Raw genomic sequence first — 24,175 nt, 5'->3', positions numbered from 1 at the left:
TGTTTTAGAATATCAATTTTATTCTGTAATTTGCATGTATTTATTTGTTACCAAACTAATTATTTTGCTGATACAGAGGCAAATATTGGTCCCTATTCCATATCTTTCCATAAGGGCAGGTGTGCACGGTCTGAACCCTGTTGACATTATCCTCTCTTGCATGGAATTCATAGTAGCCTAGCCAGCATTATAAATTGTTACAAATATCTCAAGTTATTCAGCTGAGATTACAGGACTTTCTAATATGGCCTAATTCCTAATATAGGAATGTTAAAAATACTGCTGCCATTATGGGACACAGAAGTGACAGTAGTCATAACATTACAGACCATGCTATTCAAAGAGTTTAGATACTTCATAGGTACAAGTCTAAATCTTTTCCTCAAATACCTACCGAGATATTTTCAAATACCTTCTTGTGTATACAGTAAATCTTTAAACACATTTGAATGATATATAATACTGCAGTCTTAATGCAGGTAATAGTTTTAGTGTTAGTCTTGCAATACAAACATTTTATGAGGTGTGTGAAGATTTGTCAGAGCAGTTTCCCTTGCCTGCAAAATATTGAAGCATGAAGTCAATGCATAGTTACTTTTTTTGATTAAATAATTGTTTTTGACTGACACTGTGAAGATTAAATCAGACAGTAGAATTACACTGTACTTATCTTTGGAGTGGTAGTGTTGATAATTTAAAAATAACATCAAAATTATATGTGCATTGATTCATGTCATATAAAATACCATTTCTTCATAAGGACACTTTCATTTCTCCTTCATTTAAGTTACAACTTCAAGGTAGATGGACAGATTGCATATAACTAGCTAGCTAACAGTTTATAAACACTTGTTAATACTGAAGATGGAGTTTGGGGTGGAAGATACTGGACCTGGAGAGATCAAATCCAATTGGTGTCTCACTAAGCATGGACAAAATGCTTGTTTATTTTAAATGTTAAGCTCAAAAATATGATCACTGCGCCATGGAATAGGTCTCATCTGTGTAAGACAGATACGTCCAATAAAATGCTATAACCGTAATCTTCCAGCTACACCCTGTTACAGTTCCTACAAATGCCCTTGTGTGCAGACTGACCTTCCTGCCAAGCACTGATCCTACTGAACTTCAATTTAACTGCAGAAAAGAGAATTTAGGAATTTCAGATCTAGTCACAACTGTACACAGTAAACAGAATTTCAAGGACTAGGGCTACTAAGTTTCACTGGTACTGTGGATCGCTGGTCTAAGGTAAGTCTCTAGTCCTAGCACTCCTCTCGATCAAAACCATTCACACCACATGGTATGTTATGAGCATCAAACTACCTTTAGATAAGTAGATCAAATATAGCAGCCACATATTGATAAGACTTTTGTAGAGACCCGTAGACTTCAATGCCAAATCAGTAGAACAGAACCAGCTGGATTTGAGCCATCTCCAGTTCCACCCTCTGCCCTATCCGAGAATGTCGCATGTTTGAGGACAGTAGGACCAATTGTAAGTAGCGTTAGTTTGTCCAGGAGTGAGCAGGAGCACCCTCGGTCCCTTTCAGGCACTCTGCTCTCTCGCCACTCTCCCTCTCTCTCTCAATGGCAGATAGCCAGCAGGAGACGTTTGAAGTCCCCACCACACTCAGATTTGATGGCATCCTTCAGGGACATGTCATACTTCTCCAGGTACATGTCTTTAATGGTCTCCAGATCATACTGTTGAACAGAATACACATATCTCTTTAGCTGACATTTGTCTGCTTTTAGAGTCCAAGTAAAGTAGTCTAAAAGTGGCATTTTCTTAATGATTACACAATTTCCTGAGCCATGTAAACTCAGCAAAAAAGGAAACGTCCCTTTTTCAGGACCCTGTTATTTGGATTTTTATTAATTAACTTCACAGATCTTCATTGTAAAGGGTTTAAACACCGTTTCCCATGCTTGTTCAATGAAACAAACAATTTATGAACATGCATCTGTGGAACGGTCGTTAAGACACTAACAGCTTACAGACGGTGGGCAATTAAGGTCACAGTTATGAAAACTTAGGACACTAAAGAGGCCTTTCTACTGACTCTGAAAAACACCAAAAGAAAGATGCCCAGGGTCCCTGCTCATCTGCGTGAAAGCGCCTTAGGCATGCTGCAAGGAGGCACGAGGACTGCAGATGTGGCCAGGGCAATAAATTGCAATGTCCGTACTGTGAGATGCCTAAGACAGCGCTACAGGGAGACAGGACGGACAGCTGATCATCCTCGCAGTGGCAGACCATGTGTAACAACACCTGCACAGGATCGGTACATCCGAACATCACACCTGCAGGATAGGTACAGGATGGCAACAACAACTGCACGAGTTACACCAGGAATGCACAATCCCTCCATCAGTGCTCAGACTGTCCACAATAGGCTGAGAGAGGCTGGACTGAGGGCTTGTAGGCCTGTTGTAAGGCAGGTCCTCACCAGACATCATTGGCAACAACGTCGCCTATGGGCACAAACCCACCGTCGCTGGACCAGACAGGACTGGCAAAAAGTGCTCTTTACTAACGAGTCATGGTTTTGTCTCAGCAAGTGTGATGGTCGGATTCACGTTTATTGACGAAGGAATGAGCGGTACACCGAGGGCTGTACTCTGGAGCGGGATCGATTTGGAGGTGGAGGGTCCGTCATGGTCTGGGGCGGTGTGTCACAGCATCATCGGACTGAGCTTGTTGTCATTGCAGGCAATCTCAATGCTGTGCGTTACAGGGAAGACATCCTCCTCCCTCATGTGGTACCTTTCCTGCAGGCTCATCCTGACATGACCCTCCAGCATGACAATGCCACCAGCCATACTGCTCGTCCTGTGCGTGATTTCCTGCAAGACAGGAATGTCAGTGTTCTGCCATGGCCAGCGAAGAGCCCGGATCTCAATCCCATTGAGCACGTCTGGGACCTGTTGGATCGGAGGGTAAGGGCTAGGGCCATTCCCCCCAGAAATGTCCGGGAACTTACAGGTGCCTTGGTGGAAGAGTGGGGTAACATCTCACAGGAAGAACTGGCAAATTTGGTGCAGTCCATGAGGAGGAGATGCACTGCAGTACTTAATGCAGCTGGTGGCCACACCAGATACTGACTGTTACTTTTGATTTTGACCCCCCCTTTGTTCAGGGATACATTATTCCATTCCTGTTAGTCACATGTCTGTGGAATTTCTTCAGTTTATGTCTCATTTTGTTATGTTCATACAAATACTTACACATGTTAGTTTGCTGAAAATAAACACAGTTGACAGTGAGAGGACGTTTCTTTTTTTGCTGAGTTTATAATGCCTTCAAGTGTTGCCATGGTAGTCCACAAAGTTAGTATAGCCTTGCTTGATAGCATAGCCTCCCCCAGTTTTATAAATGTGCTATGGAGAAATGATCACGTGTCCATAACAGAAAGTATTCAAAAATCACGTAGATGCATGTAATCACAATGTAATCAGTGGTCACAAAGTATTTGGTGTCTGATAGAACCAAGAACCATGCTAAGGTTCTGTCAGAGTTTGGATCCATATGTTACTGTACCTCAGAGCGGCATACAAGGATGCGGATGAGGGTGTCCTCATCAGTGCCTGCTCCTTTCATGGCTTCATTCAGTCGCCGGGCGAAATACAGCTGAGGGTTTTTAGCAACCCTCACTGAAAATAGAAAATCAAAAGGCATTCAAATATACTGTCAGTTACTTCTAATTCGTTACTGGTTTATAGGCCTGTATTGTAAAACACCATTTCACATTTTGAACAAACGCAGGCTAGCTAGAGGAAATTCTGAACAGCCACCCACACAACCAACTAAATACTGAGTAATACCCACTTTACTCAAGTCACATGCATCCCTTCGGTGTCTCTGGCCTCAGATGATCTCTGCACCCACATACAAACACACACAAGCACATACCAAGTGTGATGAAGCAGTCCTTCAGTGTCCCAGAGACCTCATTATCAATGGCATCCAGAATTTCTGTTCCAGAGAGCTGGGGAAAATCAGGGAGGGAATGAATATAAGCATAAACACTAGTACAGAGGATAGCTACAACAAAAGGAATCTGATGTGCTTCCAATTAAATAGACTTACCACAGGTTCTAAATAAACCACATTGAAGTATAGCCATATATTATTATTTAGATCTATAAATATTCAAGGCACTCATTTCAGCTTGTGTGAACAGACATAGGCTGCTAACAGTGGACCCACCTGCTCATACACCTTGAAGGTGGCCTGTAGCTGAAGGTAGTTTCGGTTGGCCAGGACGAAGCTGAAAGTGGATTCATCCGTTCCAAAACATCCCTCACCAGCCTAAATAGTAAATATGATTGAAATGAAACAGGTAAATCCACTTCTTGATATTGTTGTTTCATGAATGTACTTCTCCGTGCCATACCTCAAACAGGGCGGTGGCATCTGCTTCAGCCAGACCCTCATCCACATCGTAACTCTCATCTCTGGTGCCCTAGAACAGAAAGCTTTCACTGACTTCTGTGGTGAGATGAAAATGTAGCCTTTCTGTCCGGCTCAGGATATTGTATCTGGCCTCCATTTTACTAATGAAAGGAAATCGGAAAGGCAGGCAGACTGCCAAAGAGCCAGTGTGTGTGTGTGTGTGTGTGAGAGTGAGACAGAAAGAGAGACCGAGAGAGAGAGACTTAGGGTTAAGAGAGAGGCCAGGCAGAGGGAGCTCGATTTCAGTCCAAAGAAATCGAATTGTGTTACATGGCAAGAGTCCAAGCGTGAAACCATTGGGCCACTTGCCTGTAAAAGAGCAGTGAGCAGGTTTCTCACATCTCCACTAGTGTCCCCTTCGACATCTGATTCCAGGTCCCGTTCATGCACTAGAGAAGTCACAGACAGACACAGACAGAGATAATATGAGATTAAGGGCAGAGGAATGGGAGTTCCCTTGTTATTTATAACTGCTGATGTCATTATTCTATTTCAGCCATTGTGGAAAGCGGGTGTCATTCTGTTAAGATTCTTCCCAACCCGTTGTGGTTTTCTGTACTGCTGATTCACTTCTGATTCAGGATTGTGGTTAAAAAACATCTTGTTATTATGGGTGTCATAAAAACAAGGCGTTTTAAAAAAAAAACTCAACCCTAATCAAAAGTGAATCAGCAGCACAGAAAACAGGATGGGCAGAATGGAAACAGAACGGCCCCGATTCAATTAGAACGTATCCAAACCCAAAAACCTGGATAGATGGCAGCGTTCGCGAATGCTGTTCATGGACTACAGCTCTGCCTTCAACACCATAGTGCACTCAAAGCGCATCACCAAGCTAGGTACCCTGGGACTGAAACCCTCCCTGTGCAACTAGGTCCTGGACTTCCTGACGGGCCGACCCCAAGTGGTTATGGTAAGCAACAACACCTCTGCCACGCTGATCCTCAACACGGGGACCCCACAGGGGTTCGTGCTCAGCCCACTCCTGTACTCCCATGACTTTGTGGCTACGCACGTCTCCAACTCAATCATCAAATTTTGCCGACAACAACAGTGGTAGGCCTGATTACCGACAATGAAGAGACAGCCTACAGGGAGGAGGGGAGAGCCCCGACGGAGTGGTGCCAGGAAAATAACCTCTCCCTCAACAAAAACGAATGAGCTGATAGTGGACTACTGGAGACAAAAGTGAGAGCACGCCCCCATCCACTTAGACGTGGCCACAGTAGAGAGGTTCAAAAGCTTCAAGTTCCTCTGTGCACGCCACTGGCAACCTAAAAGGGTCCATTCACACAGACAGCTTGGCCTCACAAAACGTCTACAGATGCACCATTGAGAGCACCCTGTATCACCGCCTAGTACAGCTGGTACCGCCTGCTTTAGAACTTCAGTCACTGTTCTAGATTTTGATAATGTGACCTGTATGCCTACAAAGCCTTACGGGTCTCTCAAGTTATGCCAACTATTAACTGGAGCCCAATGAATGTCCTCCTGCGTTCACAACCCTGGTAAGTAATTCTGTTAGAAATAATTATGTAAAAAGACAACTTGATTGAGTGAGGGGTAGCATTGATACTGGCTGGATTTGGCTGTTTCACCATTAAGGATGCCAGCTTTAAGGTGCAGTGTGAGGATGAAATTGATACTTACCCTGAAAGTAGCATTCCTTGAACATGTGAATATCCTGTTGGAAAAGAAAGAGAGAAAAATAAATAATCTTAAGCAGACCGTTATGTTTTTAAATCTTGAACAGCATTTTCTATTTCCCATGACTTATAGGATTCTATTCAGAATGAGACTGAAACGTACAGCGTTTGTGGCGGTGCACAGAATCTCCACCAGAGTGTCCTCATCAGTGCCTGCTCCCTTCATGGCCCTCCTGAGCTCCTTCACTGCATAGACGACTGGAGGGTCCAGCATGGCCACGACGGCATTCTCAAAGTTCCCCCCCAGCTCACTCTTCAGCACATCCACCAACTCCTTCTCCAGAGAAAGAGAGAAAGCAAGAGAGAGATTGTAGAACACATTGGGGGGGGGAGGGGATCTCTGACCATTCTTTCATACAGAATCTTTCCAGATCCTTGATATCCTTCGTCTGCACTTATGGACTGCCCTCTTCAATTCAAACCACAGGTTTTCAATGGGGTTCAAGTCCAAGACTAAGGCAAAATGTTGATTTTGTGGTCAATTAACAATTTCTTTGTGGATTTTGATGTGTGCTTGGGGTGGTTGTCTTGCTGGAAGATCCAATTGCAGCAAAGTTTCAGCCTCCTGGTAGCGACCTGGTTTTGGACTAAAATGTCCTTGTACTTCAAAATGTCTTTGAAGACCTTAATATACGCCTCAGGAGAAGTGGAAGCAAAATAGCCCCACCACCATATTTTACAGTAGGTATGAGGCTCTTTTCTGCATATGCCTCTGTTTTTTGACACCAAACCCACAACTGGTATGTGTGACCAAAGACCTTTATTTTCCATGTCATTTGACCATAGCACCGCCTGCAGTTTGCTAAACGGCATTGGCACTTGGATTGGAACCGGTGCCATGGTCAGATTCTTCTACTTCTAATAAAATGCGTTTGGTACTCACATCGTCATATTTATCAAAATAGGCTTGTTTAATTTCCATCCGCTGGGCTGCACAGCGGTTAGCCAGTATGTCAATGATGGCTTGTTCATCAGTGCCTGGACAACAGGACACAATCAATCAATAAACTGGTGCCACATTGTACCTTTAAACAGCATTTGCACAGATATGTTCATTATAGGTAAATACACATTGACAGACCGTTCCAAACAATCTCTCACTCACTGAGCAGAAGCATCCCTGGAATGCCATAATTAAACATTAACTAAAAAGATCGCAACTTACCCAAGCCTTTACAGGCTTTGCGTATGGCCTTTATATCAGCCATAACATCAAACTCCTCATATGGCACGATAGTGGGCTGAAATTAACAGCATATTTTTTTTTAATGACATAAACAGGACAATAAAATGCTAATATCAACACAACCACCAACATTGTATCTCAATATTGTGTTGGGAATTAAAAACAAACTTAGTAGGTCAAATCTATTGTAACCCACTACAACAGAACGGTCATTTCTGCTTTCCCTTAGCCTAGTTCTTCATAGGAGTCATCATATCTGCCACCCCTCAAAACAACAAAAGATTGGACATCTGAATAGCTTTATAAAAGTTTTGAATCAATTGTTCACATATGTAATAAAACTGCAGTAAGCCTATATGTAACATGACATGGGAGGGGGAGAATGCAATGGCAAGAAATGCACTGGCTCAGGAATTTGGCCGCTGCCGTGTATTAACCAAACAAAGTAGAAGGGCGCAGCGCCCCATAGGCGAAATTGAGAGGACAATGGAAACACACTAATCCCCCTACTCCCACCCGTACCCTTCCTCTCGGATTCACTCACTGTTTAGGCCTACATTCATCTAACGGGATTGTGACGAATTCCGCAGAGTGGCCACTTCCTCTGCGTTTCCCCTGCCTCACTGTCACATGCGTCACATGTGTGACATTTCAAGGGCTATGTGGATTTAAAAAAAAAAAAACAATCTCAGAAAGTGATCCATAAACCCGCATTCAATTGTGGTAATGTGTAATCTTCCGTGGCCACATTCTGCACGCAGTTGACCAAATTACGCGAGATTTTATTTGAGATTAGTGTGGAATGTCGTTTGGATAATCGTTTTGATGAAGATGTCCATATCCCTTACAATGAAACATTTACACAACAATTGTAAAAATGTATTCAACCTATTTTATATGCCTATACTTTTCAATAGATATGCCTTATTTTACAACGTTTTTTTTCCACATCTTCGAGATGTTTTTTTTCTGACCATAGGGTAGGGGCCTAAATTTTAACATTTCATTCGCATTTCTAGCCGCAATTTCAGCATGCGCACAGGCCAACGTTTGGTGCGTAAAAAAACAAGCATGGTACTCACTTGACAGTTGCCCATTTTCGAAATGTTTGTCCGGCTGTTGTGAGTCTTGGGCTGCTGGCGAGAGTCGGATTCTTTACCGTAGTTGTGGAAGGACTGGCGAGTGAAACGAATGTGCAACGTCACCGCGCAGAAATGTAACGGAATTGAAAGCACCTCCTTCAGTTAACCATTTACTTACATCGGAGATAGCGACTCGAAAAGCGCTTTATGATCTTCATCCTTAAATTTGAAATGTTATGAACACAAAACTACATTTACTATGGGGATATTATAAAACATATTATTCTCTAAACTCTGTTATACTCAAAGATGATTCCAAGAGACTACATTGATACATATGCTACTCAGAATAATAAAGACATGAACTTTGTGCTCCAATTGTCTATACTAGTAAATATGGATTTATCAATAATTACTAAAAATATACCCAAGTAAATCAAGTAGTCTAAGAGCTAGACCTACTAAAACTTTCCAAAGAAAATGCTGATTGAATCAAATTCAACCTGCTGACATGATTGATGTCTGTGCGTGCCCACCGTCCACCCACACTAACGAATACAACAGTAAGATCAGGATTTATGTCCAGAGTATCACAGTGACAACTAGACACCTTTTCACAGCCCCCTCTCATGTTGATTAGGCAGGCTGCTGTTCTTTGAAATTACAAACCTGGTAGCCTACAGTTTAATCACAGCTTCTTCCCTGCACTTTAGAATTGGCTCTATGTTAATTAGCCACCCACTGGAGGAAAATAATGCTGTCCCCACTGAAGTTAAACCCAGTTGGTCTAAAAAAAACAATGGGACAATTAAATATCCCAATGCCACAGCAACAGAACAGTGCAGTTAGAGAGTGACTCAACCTCTTGGATGTTAATGTGCAAGCCAACCCGACAGCACCAACAGGAACAGCCTATTCAATGTTATCAACTTTACCTTAATTAATTACCCTTACAGGAAGTTTGCAGATGACAATAAGGCATTAGAACATACATTTAATATGTATTAGACAATGGTCAATCAGCTATATTTTATACAGATAGAAAATACCTATAGTCGCATGTTATGTCATCATTGTGGTACATTGTATATACAAATGTTAGTGGCCACCTGAAGAGCGGCTTACTGTATCAGTGCTTGTTTGTGCATCGGTCCTCATGTTGAAAAGCTTTTTGTAAATACTATAGTTACACTACCCATTGTTTCTTAGTGAATCATTCAACCCAAATATCAGGTCAGTATCAGAGGATAGATTTCCACATCACTTCACCTACAAAGCAATGACATTGAGACTTTATCAATTTTTTTCACCCAGTCTCTTAATCTGACAGGAGAGTTTTATTTCACTACAACTCTGGCTTCAATATACATACAAAATTACTCATATAAAATGGTTAAAATATGATGAAAAAAAAAAGAAGAATTCTTTGACTGTAGGCAGACAGTCAGTATCTTATCACTTTCGCGACCAGTTAGGAGCTTTTTTTTGTGTACAGTCTTATCTTTAGTGAGCTACTGTTTCTATTCATTATCTCACCATGCTATCGATCTGTCAATTACCACTGTAGCATTTATGTGTGTGTATGATATATATATATATATATCTTACTGTTTATGTGCATCGCTACCATTACAACTGATTTGAACACCATCAGAATGTGTAAAACCTTAGTTCCAGAATTGTTTTGAGTGTGGTTATGCCCGCATGGTAGTTTGAAACAGTAAATTAATCAATAGATACAAGTGCCAAGGAGTGCTGAAATCCAGCTAATCGATGACTTATCTACCACCTATGGGACAGAAGTCAGCAGAGCGCAGTGTTTGGTCTACTACTGCGTTAGTTTAATGGGTTTATCAGTTGTCTGAGCTGAGCATCAATCGTCTGGGCTGGGGGACCATAAAATGGCCGTCATTTGACATGCAGATGAAAAGGGATCCCGCTGAAGCCTTTACAGCGGAGCTGAGGAGAGAACAAAGACAGCATTCAGAGGTCAATCTATCCACCAAAACAGGGTTTAATGGGCACTATGAATCAGCATCCAGACTATGTTATGACCTCAAACAACGTGCTATTCAAAGTGCTCTGAACAAATTAAGGGAATCGTTCACAAACATCGGCACATTCTAAGATCTGATGACTGTATCTGTAATGTGTTTTCGGACCCTCCCTTGGTTGTATTCTCGCGGGGCAGAAATCTCAGAGATCAATTGGTAAACACTGATTTAACATACAAAAATACCCCCTGCACAACGTCTATTTGCACCTTAACCCGATGGAAACTACAAGTGTAATGGCTCTTACAAATGCAGATCCTTCAACACCCTCGAACAGGGAAACAGATCCCAATCAAAGGCGTTATCACGTACTGAACTCCACTAAGGCATTTATTTATCTTGTAACTCGTCCTAGTGGTAAAAAAAATGATGTGGGTAAAATGAAGCGCGAATTATAAGTAAGAATCTCAAAAGCACCATTAGGTACAAAAACTCTACATACCCAGTTGCGGCCCACTTTTTGGAAGCAAAACACTCTATTTTGTCCCTTCGTTATATCGGCATCGAACAAGTCCCCTTCCCTAGGAGAGGGGGGTGACCTTGAAAATGTATTGTTAAAACGAGAGGCTGCCTGGATCTTTCATTTAAAGACCCTTGCTCCTGTCGGTCTCACCGTAGACTTTGATCTGAAGCCATTCTTGTGATTTTGCTACTCATTGTAAATGTTTGTATGCTTATGTAGCCAAATTGTATCTATGATCGTATGTTATCCGTTCATGCTTTTTAAAATGTTCTATTTATATCTGTAAATTAACCAATAAAATCAAGCCACACCCAGCCATGATTACAGACACCTGTGTGTCCCTTGAAACTATATAAACTAGTGACCCGCAGTGTTTGTCATTATACCCTGATGACGACAGCTTGTCTGTCGAAATGTTGGTTATTCAATTATTGCGGTTCTCCTGTTCTTTTTCAAATGACCTCAAACAAGACTTGCTTTAAGTCTTGGTAACTCCTGGTGCTATATCATCTATAATCAAAGTGTCACGTTTCACTGGCTTCTTTAAACCTCTAAATGTCTAAGGAGGGGGGAAATTGTGGAATTGTTTTGAGGTGGTGATTTAAAATGAGTTTGTAGCTCAAATGGTTCGGACACTACAGACAGAAGTTGGCACATCAGCGTTACCAACTTCAGATGAGTCACCATCATGTTCGTGAGAGTCTCCCTTTTCCACAGAATAGAAAGGTCAAACCGTAGGCCAAACCGTTTCGTGAGAAGACCGATTTTCGGGATGTCTCATGGTCTGACAAACACCGCTGTAGCTCGGCAACCTTCCACCACAGATGCGGAAAGGCCGACAGGCGGATGCTGCTTAAATTGACGGATTCTTTACAAGGCACAGTTATACAGTGCATTCGGAAGGTATTCAGTTTTGTATTTGTAATAGATTTGCAAAAAAATCCCAAAACCTGTTTTTGCTTTGTCATTATGGGTTTTGTGTCAAACTGTATTGATGAGGGGATTTTTTTTTATTTTTTTTATTCATTTCAGAATAAGGCTAGGAAAATGTTGAAAAAGTGAAGCAGTCTGAATACTTTCCGAATGCACTGTATAGTGGATATAATCTCGGATCCACAAATGGTCTTGAGGTAAGAGTGCTGGTCTAGGATGAGATCCCCCTTGTCCATATAATCTTATTAATTATGTAAAAAGGCTAAACTTACTCTCCCCTAAGAAAAAAATTTAAAAAAAATAAAACTGATTCTAGATCAGTGCTCCAACTCAGACATCTTGTGAATATGGGCCCTGAAACCTGTTAATAAAGGTTACCTGCTTCTATGTAGTGAATGGTAGTGGGGGAGACCGGGGAACAAAGTAACACGGGCACAAAGTAACTAAAAAACTCAAATTAGGGTAACTTAGACAGCTGTTATTCAATGTGCTAATGTTTGGTTATTGTATCTCCAGTACCTGCCTAGGAAATGTTGCTTAAATCCATAAATAATTGTTTTATTGACCCCCCCAAAAAATTTGGTTGAATTCTAAATATTCTTGCTGGCTCTCTTTTTTGATTATTGTTCTGCAGAACATTTCTCATGTATCTAATCATGTATCATTTTTTTCAATAAAAATAGGTATTTTGATTGGTATAGTTGATTACAATAATTATTAAGACTCAGATTAGAGTTGTAATGGGGGTTAATTGTAACATTTGTTACAATTAAATCCTTACCTAAAATTCTAATCCTAACCCATATTATTTTCATACTAAGCAAAAGCCTAAACCTTTTACTTTGTTCCCTGGTCTCCTCTACTAAACATAAACGTCATGTCGATATGTTACCTGTTCCTGGGGTATCATTTCTGTGGAACTGAACTTGTTCCTTCTCACAGAGTCGAGGTGGTAGTTTGGGGCTCCGCTCCCTGGCATCCCCCAGGTGCAGAACTGCATTGTCTCATTGTGCTGCCAATGACAAGGCGATTGAAGTGCAATCTGTCAATGTCCGTCCTTCCAATTGAGTCAATCACTATCAGTGACCATTCTTGTGTATAATTATTCTAAACAATCATGAAAAAAATGGTTTAGGATCCATTGGACTACTTTGAGGTAGGGTATAATGAGGATCATGTGACTAAAAAAGGTGACAAGTTCCTGTCCGATCTCTATATAGAAGGAATGGGTAAAATAGAATAATTATGCTTGCGATGGCTCACAGTTTGTTCGGCGGCGGTAATCCTTCTCCTCTCCCTTGCTTTTTGTTGTCTCTTCTCCTCCACCTGCTGACACAGGTCTTTGTAGTAGTGCCTCTTTCTTTCCTATAAGTTACAGCATATTGGGTATGGATCAACATTAAAAAAAAAAGCTAAATTAGCATGATCTGCTCTTTTAACATGGACAAAAGCTTATTTTGGGGGGCACAACAGTTTATAGAGTGATTACCTCTCTGATGATGTCAGAATGCTTCCTGGTTAATACTGGTGGGATCCTGATGACAGGTCCTGGCTGAGAGGAGGTTGATGGTTTTCCCTAGATTAAAGATATCAATATATTGTGTTATGGCAGAGCCTATCGTATGTGTTCCACATATGAATCAGCTTAGCATGTTGGATGATTGAGTCAAATGTAGAGCAACACTGGCCTCCCGTGTTTAATTGAAGCTAGTACATGTACCACTACTGGCTCATTATCAATGATGTCAGTAAACAAAAAGCCAACGGCTATATAAATGTTGCTTAGTTTATTCAGGACTGTAAAACGTTAATTACATTCGTACTATATCAATACCAACATAATATCAATAGAGGGTTCTGATACCTTTGTGAGTCTGGATGAATAAGCAAATGAATCCGTGTTGTTGCTTCCATCACTGTTGGTTAGACTTGCATTGCCTTTCAGCATCAGTAAAGGCCTACCGACTAAAGTGGGAACAAGAACACAAAAGTTACAGTTTACAATTGGGTATGTCCAGTGTGTTTCTTTGTACATTAAAACACAGGGAATTAGTATAGGATCTTACCATGATCTTTTCTGATCACCGTCATCTGATCAATTGATTGTACCCTTCTCTGAAAAAGAAGGTAAATACAGGTTACCACTGTACCATTGTGTGTGTGTGTATGTGTGTGAACATCATCTCAGTTACAGTATATTACTCACCTGGCTGTACCTAGATGTGGATACATTGAAGCCCTTCCGTACTGGAAGGGCTGGTTTAACACACTGGTTTAGATTGGAACCACACCTTGAAACATCTGAAATGTGGCATCATTTGACTAATTTAATCTATAATACAAAGCATGTGAAATAAAAAAAGATCATACTACTATACTTATATACAAATATATTTTCTGGTATTAATCCTGAACGCCTGTGACCGATTACGACTGAATAGGGCCACAGGCCTTTCCAATAAACGCTATCCTATCTGTCTCTTTGTTGTAGCGTTCAATACATTTTATTTCCAAATCCCACTATCAGGCTGACTCACCGGGCTTTTTGTCTTTCATGTCCGTGACTGTGTAGTCAAACACATGCTTGGTTTTCCTGTACAGTATGTCCCCCAGGCTTTCCGTTGGGGAGAACAGCGAGAAAGGAGGTCCTGATCTTCTGCAGAGCCTTCGCACTGCAAAACACAGGAAGTGACAGAGGACCATGACACAAACCAGGTGGCTTCACAGAGGAAACCTCCATTAAGACACTCGATCATCATGATCGTACCAAAGCACAGACATCATGGGATGACTCTATGGGAGGCAGATATTTCATCAAAATGATCTATGATCAAGGATTATTTGTAATTATACTGATTAAACGACACCAGCGCGGGGACGATCCATCTTCAACCTCCCTTAGTGTCATTTATCATTATATTGTTTGTGACTCAGATCTCTTGAAACTAAGTTATGTCATCAATGTGATTTATGATAACGCATACCTCCATTTGTAACAGTAATGTTTAAATGACTAATAAAAATAATAATGACTGAATGATCTCACTTCTGTCCCTGAGGAATGCAGCCTCATATCCCTCACTGAAAGGCTTTAGTGGTAACTGAAAGCAGATAGCGTAAACACAGTGAACCACAGCGGCCCTAAGAGCAAGGGCTTTCAGTAGGCTTTGAGAAATCTCAACTACAGTACTTGGCTAGAGCCTATCTACATCAAACAAGAGCATGAAACAGAAAGTATGGCATAACCTTAGGTAACGAGCAAGTTTTTTAACGTATTATAAACATACAACATTCATGCTGAAATTTCAGAGAAAGTACAAGGGGAAAAGAGTGTATAATGACGTACGGGTGGGAATTATGGGCACTTGTCCTTGATTCAGACAGTGCGTTGCAGAGGAGGCTGGAGGGAGGAGTTATACGAGGACGGCTCATTGAAATGGCTGCAACGGGAAACAACGGAACGCATCAAACACATTAAACATATGCAAATCACATGTTTGACTCGGTTCCATTCACTCCATTCCAGTCATTACAATAAGCCAGTCCTCTTATAGCTCCTACCACCAGCCTCCTCTGGCACGTTGTGACTCACCAGTATCTTGGCCTGATCTTTCATCCTTGTCTGCGTTTCTGGTACACTCATCCCTTATAAAATAAAAAGTCATGCTTTTTCAAATGCCAACATTTACAGTATACTGTACGAGAGCAGTTGAAATTGTGAAAGTTATAGGCCAAGTACTGCAGACTAACATTCTGAGGACATAAGCTAGTTCTTTCTTTGACTGAAAACAAAACAAGCGTCAGTCTGCTTAGGTAGTTCTTAGTTGGCATGAGAGATTACAGGTAGTTGTTGATGTAACAGACCATCATTGATTATGTCTACAGTGTACACTGTACCTTTATCACTTTGGAGCTCGATATATTCTTTTGGTGACTCACATTTCTGAAATTCAAATCAATTCTATTTATGTATACGTTTCAATTGTTCAATGAATTCTATATTTCTGTGTCTGCGTCATGGGAGGTCCTTGTTCTTGTTTACCGTTCTTGAGATCTTTTTATGAACTGGTAAATCTGGGAGTTTTGCCCCCATGACTGACATCCATTCTAAACACAGAAGCAAACAGACTGTAATTGAGAGAAGTGTCAATAACTGATACATTATTTCCACTGCCTATTATCTGTTATGCTAGTTGTATTGTACAGAGTGAAATAATTATTACCATCTGTGACTTCTGGTTTTGTTGCATGTTCAGCGATTCCCTCTGTATCATCACAGTCATCACCATCATTATAATCCAAGGTCACAGTCCTGAAAGAAGTCTCTTGATTCGTAATGCCGCGTTCAAAACAACTGGGAACTCGGAATTCTCCAACTTCCCGAGCGTTCAAGACAAAAATAGTTTTGAACAATCCAAGGGAACTCGGGTAGCTTTCTCGAGCTCTGACTTCCTGACCTGAAGATCACTGACGTCATGATATGACATCGTTTCTCCCGAGTTCCCAGTTGTCTTGAAAGCACCAGTACATGACCTATGTTGGCCAATTACTGTAAATACTAGCATGAGAAGGGGATAGCTGCAGCCCAATATGGCGGCCAGAGACTGGGTGTGTCGAAAGCGCACATGTATTGGTCTGACTTTCTGTCAGCGAGTGCAGAGATTTGTGGAAACATGACTGTGTATGAATGCGCATCGAAATTAATTTGAGGACGTTTCGGAAACTCAGAATGGTGGTGTCGTTAAATAACTCAGGCAGTGGAAAAGCATTGCATGTAAATGCACGTATCTTAACATGCTGTCATGTTGTGAACATTTTACATGTATCCCATTTCATTGCAAGTGGCTAGGCGCAATGTCATTATTAAACTTGTCGATGCCCCATTTCTAAACACAGGGGCAGACATGGGTTGCGTGCCTGGCTGCAAGTTTGCTGATAAGCCGTTGACGACCAATTTACTAAGTGAGCTTCCAGGGAAAATTGCCTACATTGATACCCGTCTTATACTAGCGCGTTACAAAATCAGGGGGTTACAATTAGGTTACCCTGAAGGCAGATCTTCATGTTTCGTCACGATTGCTTTAATACAAGTTAGGTGTGTATGTGGACATTATTGAGACTGAACAATACTGTTCATGGCACTTAGTACAACGGTAACAATTTGCCAAATTTGCTTTCATAAAAGTTTGAGTTGTATGTGATTAAAAATGCTTTAGCATCCTCCATGCACTTCCGGAAAGCGACTGAACAAAATAGGCTACTCTAAACCGTGGCACTGGCAAAAACCCTGTCCAATCAAAATGTATTTTTCCCCATTTCTTTCGACACGCCTACTACTCCGAGACCAGTCCGGGACGCTGCTACCTATACTTAACTAGCACGCCAATACACGGGAAGTACTCACCTGCGCAGCACAGATTCACTCCGTTTGCCGTGTCCAGGAGTGTGGCTGCTCCTCATACTGGCTCCACGTGTTGACACACTCACCCTCCCTTGGTCCGTCTCATCAGTGAGACAGAAGAACTCCTCCGCGACACTTTTCATCTCCACACTTCGCCTGCCCTTCATCCAGTGCACAGACAACATTTTAATGATCAATCAGCACTAACAAAACAACAAGAGGGCACAAATGTCATGTAAGGCATCATGTGCATTCACAGATGAATCAGTTGCCATAGAGAATCTAACCAAAATTCCCCAAAATGCACTCACATGTAGGCTGTAGGATCAGGCTATGGGTCACAAACGAAATGGCAAAATCAAGTCGGTTTCTAAACAAGGGTTATGGGTGTGGCTAGGGAATGACCAGGGTGGACCCCACAGCCTATACACATCTCAACCATGGAACCTTGTGGTTTACAACATTAACATTATACCTTTATTGTCAACCAAATTCAAGTCGTAGATTTGACTGTCGAAATAACTCTTCATTTCCTGAAATGAATGATGTCAGTCTATTCTTTCTTACAGAACTGTATTTTGTCTTTATTTAGGGGGATCACTGATTTAACATGAGCAATGGCATAAACATCACTCCAAGTGGTTTCCTACAGTATGAATGAGGGAAGCATAGAAACCATTGCCTGCCCTACAGTACGCAATCCCCGTGCATGTGGAATAAATACACACCACAATTGATGGACACTGCATTTCCTGAGTAGAATTGAACTGGTCACTTTCCGGAGTCTCCATACTTTCCCTTGATGGTAGATTTGATGTAGTCCAACTTTTGAAACAAACCAAGTCATGAGAAGTAATTCAGTAGCCTACAGCATTAATCATGGTGATATATCGTTGATTTATGAGAATAAATCAAAATGCAGGCAGACTGCTTAACTATAGTGGTCATAATAAACATATTTGAGAGCTTCTTCATTACATAAAACAACTCAAATAAAATCATTTAAATTCATACAGTCAATACTTACAAGAACTGATCTTATATAACACTCGCACGTAAAATAATAATTTTGGACCGCAGACGACTCAGATGATAGAACCCGATCAGAAATGGGAATTTGGGAGAAAGCGACAAAGATGGTGTCGCGAATGGCGCTAAATTGATATAGAACGTTGCTGTCTACTTTATCATTACGTCATAAATGCCGAATGCCATGACAACGCGCGTCTCTGATTTCTTCATCAAGTAGGCCTGAACTGCGCACTGCTTTCATTCATGTTTTCCTCGTTTCTGTGACAGTAGCCTACTGGTTGTATCCACGAGGGGTCAGTGCACAACCACTGATTTCCCTCAGGTTGAGGACCCGTTCTAGCAAAGTCGTTGTGCGAAAATGTAATAGTATACTAAACAACGCTCTTGAAGCGAGGATGCAAGTGTAATAGATTAGAAAATAGCAAACTGTGGCTTAAAGGCTACAGACATTCAATTCCTTTACTGCAGCACGAAACAGATAGCCTATTGGTATTGATTGCATAGGGTCATAAGCTCCACACGATTCAAGTCCAAACTACTAACAATACAGGCTTACTTCAAACATCATCATGTTATAACCCTAATAGAAGCCATTTAAATCTAATAGCAATAAATTGTCAACTGACTGTAAGCCAAATGCCCCCCTCGCTCTCTCACACACACACACTCTCTCTCTCTCTCTCTCTCTTTCACCTTTCACACACACACACACACACACACACACACACACACACACACACACACACACACACACACACACACACACACACACACACACACACACACACACACACACACAAACTCCCTCACACACTCTCACACACACATACTATAGACTTACCCTGCACGATCTTATAAAACTGGTGCGGGTGGAGAAGGTGTGGGTGTGCTTCCAACGAGCAGACATTATTTTCTGGCAGGCGCACACAGACATTTCTCACAGAAATGGTCTTCTCTCCACACAAGACAAGAGGCTGCTGAAAGGAGCTTTTAATTGGGGGAAGGTGCCACAGGGGCATGCAGTTAATCATAGCAAAGTGAAGGAGAAAGACAAGACAGAAGAATGATGATTTGGGAAATAGTCACCATTCAATGTGTGGAGACTTTTGAGGTTGGCCTGAGGAAATCATGACCCGGCATTTTTTGTTCATGTTCTAATTGGAGTCTATAGACTACTATGTGTTCAGTTCATTGGCTTGTGTATGTCAATCTAACCTCTAAGCTTCCTCAATTCCTGACTCAATGCTATATGTGTTCATTTGCTTATTTAAACACTACAATCCCTCAATGACCTCCCAAACAGTATAGATAAATAACAATAGTCTTACATTTCTATTGGTCAGACACTGACTCCCCCATACCAATCTATTGCATGTTTAAAAAATTTTGATAATGACAGTAAGTTAGTCTATAATAATATTTAATCTAGACAATAGCTCACATATTATATTCATTGTTATTGAAACTGCTAAATTAATTTGGTAGATTGCACCTGTTGCCTCTTGAACACAGAGATAGACATGGCACTTTTTATGGAAATTACATTCAGCAAAAGTCCTTCATTATCACCGGAGAATGGACATAAATCAAGATGATGATGTCGGATTGTATATCTCGCTCAGATAATAACTTATTATCATGCACAAAATACAATGACTCCCAACTTTTAAATGGGGGCATATTGATGACAAGTGAAAGTGGTTGGCTGAAAAGGTGTTACCAACAATGTTTTTTAACTAACCATCCAAAGCATAATAAGCTTGTCTCAAAATCTCAATGAATATGCATCAGGCTATTCATTTCAATAAGTCTTGGACCTCATTTTGTTGATTTGATGTGCAGTATTGCAAAGGTGTGCTATAGTGTTTACAATATGAGGCCAGATAGTACTAAGTAGGGTAATAGCCTATGTCCTGTCGTGTTACATAATAGGCCTATATCATTTTCTATGTCATGTCATCACTGCAATTACGATAATTGATTCATTTCTGTAAACCACACATCCGTATCATTGTTATGGACTCACAGTTAAGGACATCCATAAGATTGAAGCATCCAATGCAGATACATGTATTATTTTAATGACGTGTGAAGCCTACATATGCCTATGGCCCATACACACACGTGTTGCTTGATATGTTTGTTTCCCTTGCAGCGTGACACAGGCTAAACACCTACATGTGCGTAATAGCAGGTCAACATGACATTATCCAAAGCATCTGATTTCCAGCAGTTCATCTCAATTTAACACAATCAATCGGGCCAAACCTTGACATGGAGAAATAATGGGCAAATAGATTACACATTCATTACTTTAACAACGGCGCCGTCTAGTCGCGGGCGGAGAACGGGGGTGCTCAACAATGGAGCGTGGTGAGTCATGGAACCCCTACGCAACACGGGGGACCCTCTAGTAGTGATGACAGCGGTGCTGAAAAAGCTGTGTAGGTGTCCGGACCAGAATTGGGATTTGGTTGAGGATAAAATGAAGAGCTACAGATCTCTGTGGGTGGCTGTCTACCCACCGGCAGTGCTGGTTACGTTAATATTATACGGATTTGATTATTTGAATTATATTACTCTGAGATGTTAGAATCCTATTTATTGAATAGACAATCCAATGGACTATGAGATTTACCCATAAATGATTCCAATTGCCGAGAAAATCCCCAAAGGAAAAAATATGTTATAAAAACACAAGCAGTTCATCAGAAAAGCATGATCACCTTGAGCACTGTAGGCGTATCGTTTCAAACAATTACGGGCACCGGAAATGTATGGTTCAATCACTTGCAGAATAATTTCCTATTATTTACAATTCTCAAGGTTTGGGTTGAAAAATGTAAGATAGCTGCAGCAGGCTAGCTGTACTAATCTTGAGATTCGCCGAGTGTGGACGGGTTGCAACAGACGGCCGCTGTCCACTATTTTGTGGTACTGAATGCCATAATTTTGTGCTGAATCTAGTGCTGAATCTCATATAGCTGCTATAAGGCATATATCTTGTTTGTTTAATCAACACCAGACCCGGACTTTTTACTTCTGTAACAAATCCACTGGGCAAAAACTGGTTGAATCAGCATTGTTTCCACATTATTTCAACCCAAAACATGATTCATCCGGACACACCATTCATCTGTGTGATATTGCTGAATCGACGTGGAAAACTGATTGGATTAGCAAAAAGTCATCAACTTCACGTCATTTCGTATTTTGTCCCACACAACTTTTAACCTAAATCCAATGACATGGTGATCTTTTGTTAATTTCATGTTGAATTCATGTAAGTTGAAAACGCAACCAAATATAAATTAAAACTAAACAACTGACATCTGTGCTCAGTGGGATGTCACCTTGAGCACAGTCCAGCTTCAGTGTCATAGACATTGTTAGACTGTTAGGATTGGAAGTCTACAGTCCACTGACTGTAGCCACTTGCCTCCTGCTGATGTCATGTTTAGCCTCCAGTAGAAAAGTGTTGCATCTGATTAGAGGATGCAAAAGTTTGCCTCTGTTTGCAGAAGGGGAGGGACTTTCTCTAACTATTTGCTTGGCAGACAGCTATGATTCAGGACTAAAACCTCCCTCAAGCCAGTGTGTGGGCTACATGCATAGAGTGTAGGGGTGTTATAGTAATGTCATGTGTGTGTGTGTGTGTGCCATCCTGCTGCCCCTGCCATGCATGCACTGAGCCAAGGCGTGTGAGTCATGAGCCAGCCACGAGACGTGATGACCTCATTGACCCTGGCTCCCTCCCTCGTTCCCCGCCCCTCACCACCATCGCAAAAAGAAAGATGAGTCAGTGACACAGCCTGGCCTGGGCCTAGCGATCAGATTTCACCCATCTCCTGTCCTGCTCCCTCTCTCCATCTCTCCCTCTCTTCCCCCACCCACGCACCCCACCACAAAGGGTATATGATTCATCCGGACACACCAATCATCGTCTGAGGTTTAAAAATAAATCCTGCCATTCAGAATGATGTTTCCCCATAAAGACAACACGCAGAGACACAACATCCCATCAGTCTGGCCAATTGAACCGCTGTGTTCACATGCAGCACACACGAGCAACAGGAGAGGAAGAGTGGGAGGCCTGTGATGCAGAGAGGAGGAGTGGGGCTCAGCACAGGCGAATTCCTTCAAGACGTTGCACTTTAGGTGGGAGAGAAATCAAGATGAAGAGAGGCCTGAGGAGAGAGATCCACGTGTAGCGTGTTATAAGATGAGACCAGGGGGCCTCAGAGGCATAAAGACTAATCAGATCACCACTCGCTGCCTCAATCACATGGATGAGCAGGTTGCTCATGGGAATTTGACTTACTCAAACATGTTCTCAGAGAAGAAAGGATTATGATTGGTTGTGTCAGGCAACCAATAAATGGAGAGTTGACGGGAATACCAAACAGAGTGGCGGTGGGAGGGGGTGTTCAATATAGCTAGCAAGTTGTTCATTTTGCACATCAATATCCTGTTTCCAGCTAGTCTAAATAATTGATTAAATATTAAATGTGATGCAAGCTGGAGTTAGTTAGTTAAAATGTGTTTTTCGAGCTAATGTCGTTAGCTAGCCAACTGTTAGGCTAGCTAGCTAGCTTGGTAACTAAGGCTAAACTGTTATAGTTTATCCTTAGTTACCAAGCTAGCAATCTAGCTAGCTCAACAGTTTTAGCCTTAGGTTACCAATTTAAGCATGCAGGCTAGCTAGCCAGATAAATATGTTGCTGTTATAGTAGAAGCATGAATGAGCAGGGAGCACTGCTGCTCTTGAAGCAGAACTGTGTCAACCACAGTAGATATTGCTGCTCTGAGACCAGTTTGAGCCAACAGGGTCTTCTGCTACTCTAAGAGAATAATTGTACTGTGTCATCTTTTATGTTGCTGTTCTGGGAGCAGCATTAGTATACTGGTAACGCTGTTGGTCTTTGAACAGAACTGTGTCAACTACATTTAACTAAAATATAAATACAACATGTAAAGTGTTGGTCCCATGTTTCATGAACTGAAATAAGAGATCCCAGACATTTTCCACATGCACAAAAAGCTTATTTCTCTCAAAGTTTGTGCATACATTTCTTTACATCCCTGTTAGTGAGCATTTCTCCTTTGACAAGATAATCCATCCACCTGACAGGTGTGGCATATCAAGAAGCTGATTAAACATCATGATCATTACACAGGTGCACCTTGTGCTGGGGACAATAAAAGGCCACTCTAAAATATGCACAACACAATGCCTCAGATGTGTCAAGTTTTGAGGGAGGGTGCAATTGGCATGCTGACTGCAGGAATGTCCACCAGAGATCTTGCCAGAGAATTGAATGTTAATTTCTCTACCATAAGCCACCTCCAATGTCTTTTTAGAGAATTTGGCAGGACGTCCAACCAGCCTCAACCGCAGACCATGTGTATGGCGCTGTGTGGGCGAGGGGTTTGCTCAACGTTGTGAACAGAGTGTCCCATGGTGGCGGTTGGGTTATGGTATGGGCAAGCATAAGCTATGGACAGTGAACAAACTTGCATTTTATCAATGGCAATCTGAATGCACAGAGATACCGTGACATTTATTAGCCACCATGACCTCATGTTTCAGCATGATAATGCACGGCCCCATGTCACAAGGATCTATACACAATTCCTGGAAGCTAAAAATGTCCCAGTTCTTCCATAGCCTGCATACTCACCAGACATGTCACCCATTGAGCATGTTTGGGATGCTCTGGATCAACGTGTACGACAGCGTGTTCCAGTTCCCAGCAATATCCAGCAACTTCATACAGGAGATGCGTGCATGAGGCAAATGTTGGTCACACAAGATACTAACTGGTTTTCAGATCAATCTTTTTTCAAGGTACTGTGCAT

The 24,175-nt window shown here is 41.6% G+C and overlaps 2 protein-coding genes across 7 annotated transcripts; both read right to left on the bottom strand.

Moving 5' to 3' along the window:
* Positions 1–8,580, bottom strand: LOC106590226 (annexin A13). 2 transcript variants are annotated; one of them, XM_014181008.3, is made up of 11 exons: positions 8,434–8,562; positions 7,331–7,406; positions 7,049–7,143; positions 6,269–6,439; positions 6,110–6,143; positions 4,769–4,848; positions 4,401–4,469; positions 4,214–4,315; positions 3,917–3,992; positions 3,545–3,657; positions 1–1,707 (listed from the first exon to the last, which is right to left on the bottom strand). In XM_014181008.3, the coding sequence occupies exons 1-11, from the start codon at positions 8,446–8,448 to the stop codon at positions 1,588–1,590; spliced, it is 951 nt and encodes a 316-aa protein (XP_014036483.3). In that variant the 5' UTR covers positions 8,449–8,562; the 3' UTR covers positions 1–1,587. The 2 variants fall into 2 exon arrangements, with proteins under 2 accessions (XP_014036483.3, XP_082826842.1); XM_082970716.1 differs by having other exon boundaries at positions 907–1,707; positions 6,269–6,442; positions 8,434–8,580.
* A 1,135-nt stretch (positions 8,581–9,715) lies between these two features.
* LOC106590225 (uncharacterized) lies at positions 9,716–17,682 on the bottom strand. Of its 5 annotated transcripts, XM_014181005.3 has the most exons (13): positions 16,107–17,273; positions 15,926–15,990; positions 15,781–15,826; positions 15,476–15,528; positions 14,930–14,984; positions 14,421–14,555; positions 14,090–14,184; positions 13,950–13,998; positions 13,748–13,848; positions 13,373–13,459; positions 13,147–13,248; positions 12,776–12,895; positions 9,716–10,392 (listed from the first exon to the last, which is right to left on the bottom strand). In XM_014181005.3, the coding sequence occupies exons 2-13, from the start codon at positions 15,983–15,985 to the stop codon at positions 10,342–10,344; spliced, it is 954 nt and encodes a 317-aa protein (XP_014036480.3). In that variant the 5' UTR covers positions 15,986–15,990; positions 16,107–17,273; the 3' UTR covers positions 9,716–10,341. The 5 variants fall into 5 exon arrangements, with proteins under 5 accessions (XP_014036480.3, XP_082826838.1, XP_082826839.1 ...); XM_082970712.1 differs by having other exon boundaries at positions 15,926–17,273; XM_082970713.1 differs by having other exon boundaries at positions 14,090–14,139; positions 15,926–17,273.
* Positions 17,683–24,175: the final 6,493 nt, after the last annotated feature.

The sequence above is a fragment of the Salmo salar genome, chromosome 29 (assembly GCF_965601325.2).
Source record: "Salmo salar chromosome 29, fSalSal1, whole genome shotgun sequence".
In the NCBI taxonomy this organism is placed as follows: domain Eukaryota; kingdom Metazoa; phylum Chordata; class Actinopteri; order Salmoniformes; family Salmonidae; genus Salmo; species Salmo salar.
Note: the sequence above shows the minus strand (reverse complement) of the source record. Positions and strands in the feature narration are given on the sequence as shown.